The following is a 10218-nucleotide window of genomic DNA, read 5'->3' as shown; positions in this document are numbered from 1 at the left end:
CTTCCATATCGGACTTCTCTTTTGTGTATTTATTTTTGTTTTTACATCCAGACCATGGTTCCCCCTCCCTCCTCTCAGTCCCCCGTCCCCCAACATATCTGACTCCTTTAGTGCTGTTTTTGAAAGGTCTCCCCACCATATTTTCAGAGCTCCAGTTCCGCTGGCTCAGCCAGACACTCAGTACTGACTACTGTAGAGCTGTGGACACACTCTGTTTCCTTGGGCCTCCATGGCCAGCCTAGGAAGGAGGGTGGCCCTGAGGACTGAAGCGCCCACATTCCCACTGGGGTGGCAGCATCAGGCAAAGTAGGCATAGAAGAAGATGTTGACACACATAAGGAAGATGGCGTTGAAATTGCACACACGGGTCCAGAAGGCGCGTTTCTGGGGTGTCAGGCCATCGCCTACAGGAGGTTGAGGCAGGTCAGTGAGGGATACAGGCTATACTTGGGTGTCCATACCTCCAGCCCCAGCGTGGTGTTGGGATGAGGAGCAGTCCCAGGGGGATCCACTTACCTGCTTTGGTTCCTATGGACGGGTCCAGAACCAGAGTCCACCAGGTTAGGTTTTCTATCTGCAGGGAGGAGGTGTGGCAAGACAGAGTTGCCCGGAAAGTAGCAGATCAGTTACAGAAAGAAGCTTCAAACTAAGACAGAGGTCTGGGCCAGGAAGGGTTAGGAGTCAAAGGTGGGAATGTCTGGAATCAGAGAGGGACACAGAGACAGGATTCCGTCAGGTCAGGAATGGGGCCTGTGGTGCCTGGGGTCAGGGAACAGGACTGCCTCACCTGGCTTTGCTGAGGGGGCGGGCTCAGTAGGCTTCCAGCAGCCACCACAGCGCAGGTGAGGAGGAAGAGGGCGATGGCAAAATGCAAGTAGTGCACACTGCGGAGGAGGGCTGGCCCCGAGTCTGGCTGGCCGCAGGGGGGTTCCGGGTACAGGAATTCCAGGACCAGCCTCAGGGCACCCACCAGCAGCCCGGCCATTAGGCCCCAAAAGGCCCCCTAGGGAAAGGAGAGACAGAGGAAGACCTCAAAGGACTCGTGGGGCACCCTTTAAGGGGAACCCCACCGGACCTGTCTGGGCTACCCACCTGCTCATTGGCCCTCCTCCAGAAGATGCCCAGAACGAAGATGGCGGTGACAGGGGGCGCCAATGAGCTGGTCACCGACTGCATGTAGATGAAGAGCTGTCCACTGTTGGAGCCCTGCAGGACTGGGATCCAGGCCACGCTCACGCCTATGAGCACCACGATGACCAGCCTGCGGGCGGCCAGCCCTGCCTCAGCTTTGAATTTCCCTTGCTCTCCAAGACCTGCCTCTGGTTCCCTCTGCCCATTTCAGCACAGGCCACCAGGGACCAAACGCTCCAGCTCCATCTCCTGCTGTGGCTTTGCGGCCCATGCGGCCAGTTACTCAACCCTGCCCTTGCCTTCTCCGTGCGCCCCCAACTACAAGCACGCACGCGCTAGGCATTTGGGAGTCGGTGATTGTCACAGTGGTCCTCATACCTGGGGCCAAGCTAGAGGGATTTAGAACACCTGCGGAAACTGCACAATCCCAGCCAGCATACTCTAGTCTTTTAACCCTCAACGCTCGGCGGGTTACCCCGCCTCCCACCTATCTGCTTCCCGCGGGCGCTTTGCTCCTCCCCAAGGCCTTGCTAGAAACTCTCCAGGCTTTGGGGCTGGCCTTGCAAACAGATCCACCGTCCTACGCCCAAAGGAACCCAGGGGCAGTGTGGGTCTGGGGGCTTCAAGGGGGAGCCTGGAAACTCAGAGGTTGAGTCACCCTGCCAGGGCTGTAATCACACCTGGCCGAGTCCTCTCCCCTCTCACTCAGGGGTACGGTGGGCAGGCGAGGCCGGTGGCCGGCGCCGTGCAAGACCGACTGACTGGCTGCGTGCAGAAGGGTGGGTCCTTCCCCCACCTTCCCATTTTGCTTCAGGCCGGGCCCCCAGGTAGAGGGTGGCAGAAAGAGGAGGTGCCGCTTTGATTGAGGCTAATTAACCCTTAGACTGGAGCACAGCTGGGCGCGGCCTCTTCAAAGCCTGGCGGTCTCCACCGACAAGCCCTGCACCCTCCAGCCGGAGGGCCTAGCAGCTCCTGAACTTCAATCTTCACATTGCTGGCCTTCGGTTCACGGGCTCCTGGATGAGGAGGAGGCTGCCTCTTCCTAAAACAACCTTCAGGGGGTGCGCACACAGCCAATCTCATGACTGTCTGGCATGGTGTGAGGTGTGTGTGTGTGTGTGTGTGTGTGTGTGCGCGCGCGCGCGCGCGCGCGTGTTGGGGGGGGCTGAGTCCTCCGAATTGCTCAGTTAGACATAGAACTCCAAGGGAAGAGACAGAATGGGGCAGCTGGGAGGGAAGTAAAGGAGGAGGGTAGGGTCCTGAGCATCACTGTTGGCCTGCAATCCCAGCTTGCCTCTGGCTTTGAATGAGGCCAGCTAGGAAGAGCCTGTTTCTGGGAGGCCAGGGGGCCATAGGCCAAGGTTGCTAGGACCACTGGAGTCCTAGGACAGAGAGCGGGGCTCAGAGATGCCTAGACCCAGGGCCTGGGAGGCGGGAGTCTGAAGGGCATCTTTTAAGGAAAAAGCTATCTTAGACAGACAGGCCTCTGGTCACACTGCAGCTGCAGAGGGGCAGGAGCAAACAGGTGGTCAGGTATCATGTGACCAGGTCTGATAGGTCAGAACCTGAACTGCTAGAGAGGCCAAAGGCTCCCTTCCTGCAGATGAGCTCATGACACCCCGGCTCCCAGGCATGTCCCAACAGGGTTCTTCTCACAGAAGCTGGCTGTTTTGCATCACCGGAACAAGCGCTGGGAGAGCCCCTGCTCCAGGCTCCAGGAGGAAGACTGCAGTCAGCCCTTGTTAGTGAGCAGGGAGCAGGCACACGAGGAGGAGACCACTCTCCATCGCCCCACAGGCTCACAGTCAAGCACAGGGGCAGGGCGGAAATGTTCCGCAGGGAGGCTCATTTTGACATATTATGGCCTGACAGTGAGAGAGGGATCTGGTAGTGGTCTGGGGCGCGGTGGGGAGTGCTCACTCTTTGTGGGGAGTATCTGGAGGGCTACCCAGAGGACAGAGGTGAGGCTGAGTGCTGGGTGGAGGAAAGAGAGCCAGCTGGAGGAAACAGCGGGTCCTCAGCCGGCCCAGGGTGTTGGAAGCCTGAGACTAGGGGCATCATTGTGGTCCGGGCGTGGCCAGTTTGAGGATTAGCTCTGGGATCCCAGGGTAGCCAGAGCAAACCAGAAGGCTCAGAAAGATCTTTGATGTAGTTGGGGAAGCAGAGTTGACTCCAGGTGAAGGAGTCAGCTCAGGAATGACAAGTGTACCCCAGATACTCTGGCTGCTTCCCTTCTTTCACTGCTTAGCAAATTCCTATGCATCCTTCAAACCCCAAATCTGGTGAGGACTTCCCAGGCAGGTGGTGCTGCAGAAGCCCCCCCATGCCCCGACCGTCCCATACCGGCCCACCAGCAGCAGCTCCCTCTCTCCTGCGCCCGGCCGCAACCGCCTCCAGATGTCCATGGTGAAGAGTGTGCTGCTGCTGTTAAAGATGGAGGTCAGCGATGACATGAGCGCAGCCATCATCACGGCTATCATCAGCCCTCGAAGACCTGCGGGCAGAACAGGGCCCCCACTGTGACCCTGCTGGGGGAGCAGCCTGTGGCCCTGCTGTGGAGTAATCACCCCCATGGCAGGGCTGTTTTCAGCCCTGGTGTCTACCTTCTGCGGAGCCTGAGCTGACAAAGCACTTTCCCTGCCCTGATCCAACTGCCTTAGAGTGAGGAGTCCAGGACAGCCTCAGTTACCACGGCAGAACGATGGGGATTGGGAGGGGAGGCGGGTGGCAAGCATGGGACCCTTTGCAGCGAGGTCACACCTGGGCAGTGGCCTAGTCTCTGGAACTCCTTGGCATGCCACTTCCTGGACACAGCAAGTCCCAGAAGGCATGATGGAGCCCTTCTTGACTTTGGGAGAGAGCCTTTGTGGAGGTGAGGGCATGAGAAACCCACCCTATTTTCTGTGAGTGGCCAGGCCAGGCAACACTTTGGGAGTTAGGGGCTCCAAAGGGCCCAAAGGACTCAGTGCTGTGGTGCTTTAGTTTGGTCACCTCCTGTGACTCCTCCCCTCTGCCTTCCAGAGTGGTGTTGATACACCTGACCTCAACTCCGTAGCGTGACTTCTAGGCATCCCATGACCTGTTTGTTTACTTCTCAGGAATGTGAATTAAGTCATGGTTCCCCCAAATATTTATCTACCCCCTTGGTGCTTAGAAAGTAGTTGACTTGTTGCTCACTGTACCCATTTCTGAGACGGAGCTCAAGGCATAGAAAGGGCTGGTAGCCCAACAAGTGTCTGTCAGTGCTAGGCTGAGTCCTTAGCTCAGTATGGAAGGGGAGGCACAGCCTGAGGTGGGAGTCCACGGTGCGGTCAGGTCCTGTCTCTGTTGTGTCATTAGGTTTAATCCTGGCCACAACCCTCAGGTTGGGTAGACTTATTATCCCCAATTTACACACAAGGGCACCAGGCTCTAAGCAGGGAAGTGGTGTGCTCCAAATAACCCCACTGGCACATAGCAGAGCTGAGGTCTGTTCCAAGGTGTGTGGACATTTGGGCTTGGCTCTGTGGGAAGGAAGGCGGGAGGCAGGGAAGAGTCTAGATTGCAGGGCTCATGGAGCTGGCTTAGGGTGGAACTTCCCCCAGCCCTGGATCATTGTTGCTGCTTGCACACCTCCCTGGCTGGGGAACTCACCACCTAATACTAGAATAGCAGGGCTACCACAAAGACCATGGGGAAAGCCAAAACCTGTGCCATGGCTCTTCTGTGCCATGGCTCTTCTGTGCCATGGCAACAGTACCTTTGTGGATGGAGCTCATTCTTACAAATATGGGTGCTAAGGGTCCGGGATTCCTGATCTCAAAGGAGTAAGCAGTGGACTTCAGTTTGCATGACATCCTCAGCCTCAGTTTCCCCATATGAGAAGGTATTAGTAAAAAGGTGAAGACAAGGCAGTAGGTAGCCTTTCTCCGGAGGTGATACGCATGGTCAGGTCTGTAGTAGCTGGCATGCCTGTGGCCTTAGCAAGGTCACCTCACCTGTCTAGGGCTTTCTCTCTCTCTCTCTCTCTCTCTCTCTCTCTCTCTCTCTCTCTCTCTCTCTCTCTCTTTCTTTTAGATTGATTTATTTATGCGTGTGTGTATCTGCTTGCATGAGTTTATATGTATCACATGTGTGTGCAGGAGCCCTGAGAAGCCAGTATAGGGGATCAGATTCACTGGGATTGGAGTTACAAGTGAGCTACCATATGGGTACTGGAAACCAAACCCAGATCCTCTGCAATGTGTCTTAACCACAGCTCTCCAACCCCGAGTCCCCATCTTTAAATGAAGATAAGCCCAGCTGAGCAGTCTGGGGAGAAAAAAGAACTGACATAGGGGAAGCCTGGGTTTGACTTACGGTCACTTCTGTCTGGCTGTTCAGATGGCACAGGGACTCACACAGAGCAGTAGCTACAATTCCAATCCTCAGTCACCAGGATCTATCACCTGTATATGACCCGGGAACTCACCTATGGGCATCAGCTCCATGACCAGCTTTGGGTAGGCAATGTTGGAGCAGCCAATCTCAGCCCCACAGGCCCGCAGACACTCAGATGGTACCACACAGCCCACATCATCTGTGAGAAAACAATACCTGGGCATCACATACACACATACACCAGACTAGCCTGAGCTGCTCGTCGGCGGCCCCTCTGACTCCTCACCTCAGTTTCCCAGAGCTAGTCCTTGGGGCTCTGGCCCCTGTTATCGTCCCTGCCACTGCCTCCATTACTGGCCCTCATCTGGTTGTTTCCTGCTCCCAGCTCCAAGCCAGGGGCTACTGGCGGTGTGCCCTACCTGTGACCCTGTGCCGGTGCTTGCCGCTTCTACACCTGTCCACCCATCGATGGTCTTAACCACCCTCTTGAAGGTGGGAAGTAGAATCAGGAGAAGGGAGGCCAGCCTTTTGGGAGGTGGCTGGTCCCATAACCTCTGTGGAGCACCCTAGCACCCAGGACCATCTTCCTTGCTTGTGCTTTTTTGCACACGCCCAGCACTTGGTGCCTCCGTGTCTCTGAAGGCACAGGCCCTCCTCCCTTGTGTGCTGCTGTCCCGTTGACACCCATGGCGGCCTTTGTTTATCCCCTGCTACTCCTCTGAGGTTCCTGACTGCCCCTACCTGTCCACCTGCTTAGAACTCCTGAGGTCCAGGATCAGTTCCTGTGGCTTGTTTACCATGCCACCTTCCTCACCAGCTCTGGAGCACCCCAAGGGCAGACACCAGTTTGAATCATCCCCAGTTCCTGGCATCGCCCAGCCCAGGGCTGGGCCCAGAGGAGACAGTCTGAACTTTTGCTGAATGAAGGAATGAGTAAGTGAGAGGAGGGAGGAGGGCGGAAGGACGGAGGAAGAGAAGGGAGAAAGGTTCCCAGGAAGAGCCCCACGTAGTTCAGGTACTTTCTCCCATCTCCTCTCCCAGGGGGTTTACAGTCCTGGGGAAGTCCCAGAACAGAGCCTGGGACTCTGGCAGGCTCCTGAGACCTCATGGGCCCGAGTCTTAGAGACGATTTGCATCCCGGGCCCAGCCCTGCCAGTTCTGCCACTGGAGACCCAACCCTCCTGGGAGGCAGAGACAGCATCCCAACACATAATGACTCTTAAAGCCAGGTGAGGGGATCCCCCAAATTCACTGTGCCTCACCCAGACTCCTCACCACCCCTTCTGTCTACCAGTCTGCCCATGGCCTGCCCTGCTCACCATCCCCATATTCCACAGAGGGTCACAAGGCTCAGACTGTGCCAAACCTTGACCCCTTGGGCACCTACATTCCCCACACCTCTGTCCCCGCCCCTCCCCCGCAGGCGGCACTCAGGCTTTTGTGGGCATCTTTGAGCCTCTGTATCTGCTGTTCCCTTTCCTTGGAACGCCCCTCCCTCCTCATAAACCCAAGGAATTTAAATTCATTCTTCTGATCTCACGGATGTTTGGCTTCCCCAGGTCTGGTAGCAATATCCTCCTCAGCACCAATAACCTTCAGCTTCTGTCAGCCCTGCTCCCCACCAAGGTTGTGGGGTCCCTGGAAGACTCCTGGGTTTCAGTCATGCCTAGCACAGCCAACATATGGCAAATACTGGCCAAGTGTGTTGACCAACTGAATGGCCCTCTCTTAAGGGAGCTGCCAGGCACACTGCCTCAAGGGCAGTTAAGGTCCTCACGACATTCCAGCAGGCACATTCGCCCATCTCTGGGAGCCAGCTCAGAGGCTGTTTGGCTAGTAAGTTTGGAAACAGGCATGTTGGCCCCAGTTAGAAACCGGTTTCCCCAGACCCTTGCTATATGATGCAGAGTGATCCTTTAATGTCTCTAAGGTTGTTTCCTCTTGTACAGGACAAAAACTTAACCTCAACTCAACCATCAAACCTTATGTAAACTTAGCTCAAAATGGATCATAGATTTTATGCGGACTATTAACCAGTGATTGAGCTTTGGGGGAGTAGGTCAAAAGTGATATTACAGCAAAAGCATGATCTGTGACGGGCAAAACCGATGAAGTGACACTATCAAAACGCACAACTTCTGCTCGGTGTGATGCCTGTGAAGAGGACAGAGACACACACTGCAGACTGGAAGAGACCACACACCCTCCACACGCCAGACAAAGACTCTGTATCTACAGTACACAAGAGCACTAGAAACTCAGCAACAGAGGGGAATCTATCAAGAAATGGGAAAAGCTACGAGCAGAACCCCACTGAGAACATACACACGGCAAACGAACACCTGAGTGGTTCAATGGCTGCCCTGGCTAGTTCTATGCCAACTTGACTTAAGTCAGAACCATGTGAGGAGGTCAGGCTGTAGGTAAGCACGCAGGGCATCTTCTTAAATAGTGATTGATGTGGGCGGGCTCAGTCAGTGTGGGTGGTGCCATCCTGGGCTGGTGGGCTTGGGTTCTGAAAGAGAGCAGTACTGAGAAAGCCCTGGAGAGCAAGACAGCACACAGCACTTTCTTGCGGCCTCTGCTTCAGTTCCTACTTCCAGGTTCTGGTCTTGAGTTCCTGCCCTGACTTTCCTGGAGTGTGGACTGCTACCTGGAAGTATAAGGAAAATAAACCCTTTCCTTCCCAAGTTGCTGTTGGTCATGGTGTTTCATCAGAGCAGTAGGAACCCTAACTGAGACATCAACAAAAGTCATCATGAGTACAGTTTATAACATAGTAAGACCACTGAGGCCAAGCAGTGGTGGCGCACACCTTTAATCTCAGCATTTGGGAGGCAGAGGCAGGTGGATCTTTGTGAGTTCAAGACAGCCTGTTCTACAGAGGTAGTTCCAAGACAGCTAGGGCTACAGAGAAACCCTGTCTCAGAAGAAGAAAAAAAAGCCTATTGAGCTATAGAGTGCTTTCATGAGCAGCTAGGCTCCATCCCTTGCCACTGCAAAATGAACAAATAATAAATAAATAATAACCAAAATACTATACAATTACGCAAATGAATGAGCACGTGTTCGCTTTGCTGGTGGGGTAGAAGATGGCCCAGAGCTCTAGGCTGCACCCTGGAAGTGTACTAATGACGCTGTCATCCTCGGAGGACCAGGAGGGAGAAAATGGCAGCCAGGGTTAGGGTGAGAACCTGGATGCCTAGTTCTAATGAGTAAGGTCTCTGCAGTGGTACAGTTCTGCTATTCCAGGCTGGCCTCAAGACTGCAATCCTCCTGCCCCAGCATCCCAAGTCCTGGGACTGTCAATGTGCACTGCCCTGAACATCTTGATGGTAATGACTGTTACACAAATCTATACATATGACAACACTGTATACCCTCCCAACACACACACACACTCATATGCACACACAGACACACACACATAGACACACACACAGAGACACACACACAGTACTAATGAGATCTGATGCAGTTTTGTGGGTGGCACCAGAGACTTTTCTGGCTGAGACAGTTATGTCGTGATATACCACTGTGGGAAGTGGTGAAAGGTACCCAAAACGTCCCTGTTCACTTTTTACTACTTTTTGTGACTTGATCAAGAGTGAGGCAGATAAAGAGCCTTCCAGCCTGGAGGCCAGGTTACTTAACGAACTCTACAGTGGTAAGAACAAGAGGGCAAACTGAAAACCAGCACAGTTTTGCTGGGAGTCCAAGACGCACACCCCTGCTTCTCTGGGCTCCTTGGGAATGGGAGGGGAGGGCTGATTCAGGTAGGCTAGAGGGGAAAGGTGTGGAAACACAGTGTTCTGCGGGGCGGTGGTGGTGTACGCCTTTAATCCCAGCACACGGGAGGCAGAGACAGGCAGATCTCTGTGAGTTCGAGGCCAGCCTGGTCTACAAGAGCTAGTTCCAGGACAGGCTCCAAAACCACAGAGAAACCCTGTCTCGAAAAACAAACAAAAAAACCAAACCAAAACAACAAAACCCAGTGTTCATAGGTATAAGTCCTGATATGGATGAGGGCCCAAAGGTTGGGGTGGAGGGCTTGGGCCTTGGGGATCAATGATGAGACCCTGTGTACTAACTAGACTTGAGGGGCAGCAGATGCAAGGCAAGGAGGGCTTCCAGGCTAATGGGCAGTGGCGATATGTCTGGAGGGGTACACAGATGCTATGAGACATCTCAGTCAGATAAGTCCAGGGTCCACTGGGATTCAAACCAGCTCCATCCTGGCCAAGAGCTGGTGGATGGTTGGGAAGACAAGGCAGGATTGGCCTGGTGCCCTGCAGCTAAAAGCTTCAGGGAAGGAGCCTTTTGTCTGCAGGGTTTATTGAGTTTTGCCAATTTGCACCTGACATCCTGCCCTCAGCTGTGAACCCAACGTTCTCCACTGCGGGGGGACACTTAGCCAAGAGCTGGGTCTGAGCACAGCCTGGTCCTGTTCACCCTTCCCTGCCGCAGGGTTTAGGCACATGTTGTGCTCCAGGTCATGACAGGTGGGTATGTCAGCTCTGCGGACATCAAAAGTGTGGAAGCAGTTGGAGGGAGAGGGGTTTCAGTCCATGAACCAACTCTCTCTCCTCAATTGGACAGCTGAGCATCCCACCTGCAAGAAGACAAAACTGGGCCAGGGCTGAATCAGGATCGCCAGCAAAACTGGGGGGAGGAAGGTTTCTGTGCGGCCCGAGGCAGCAAACTGTCCAGCCTTACTCTGTCTGTGGA

General features: G+C 54.6%; 1 protein-coding gene across 4 annotated transcripts in view; it reads right to left on the bottom strand.

Annotated features, from left to right (window-relative positions):
* Positions 1 to 111: 111 nt before the first annotated feature.
* The window catches only part of Slc5a10 (solute carrier family 5 member 10), a 51463-nt gene continuing 41356 nt past the window's right edge, over positions 112 to 10218 (bottom strand). For 3 of the 4 annotated variants that reach the window (XM_075992265.1, XM_075992266.1, XM_075992269.1), the window contains 6 exons: positions 5582 to 5689; positions 3475 to 3625; positions 1093 to 1261; positions 788 to 1003; positions 517 to 574; positions 112 to 404 (listed from right to left, as the gene is read on the bottom strand). In XM_075992265.1, the coding sequence (XP_075848380.1) occupies positions 298 to 404; positions 517 to 574; positions 788 to 1003; positions 1093 to 1261; positions 3475 to 3625; positions 5582 to 5689 (809 nt within the window). In that variant the 3' untranslated portion in view covers positions 112 to 297. The remainder of the gene's footprint in view (positions 405 to 516; positions 575 to 787; positions 1004 to 1092; positions 1262 to 3474; positions 3626 to 5581; positions 5690 to 10218) is intronic. The other variant, XM_075992268.1, reaches the window with a different exon arrangement.

This window comes from Microtus pennsylvanicus, chromosome 11 (genome assembly GCF_037038515.1).
Source record: "Microtus pennsylvanicus isolate mMicPen1 chromosome 11, mMicPen1.hap1, whole genome shotgun sequence".
Lineage (NCBI taxonomy): Eukaryota > Metazoa > Chordata > Mammalia > Rodentia > Cricetidae > Microtus > Microtus pennsylvanicus.
The sequence above is the reverse complement of the archived record's forward strand: the minus strand, read 5'-3'. Positions and strand labels throughout refer to the sequence as shown.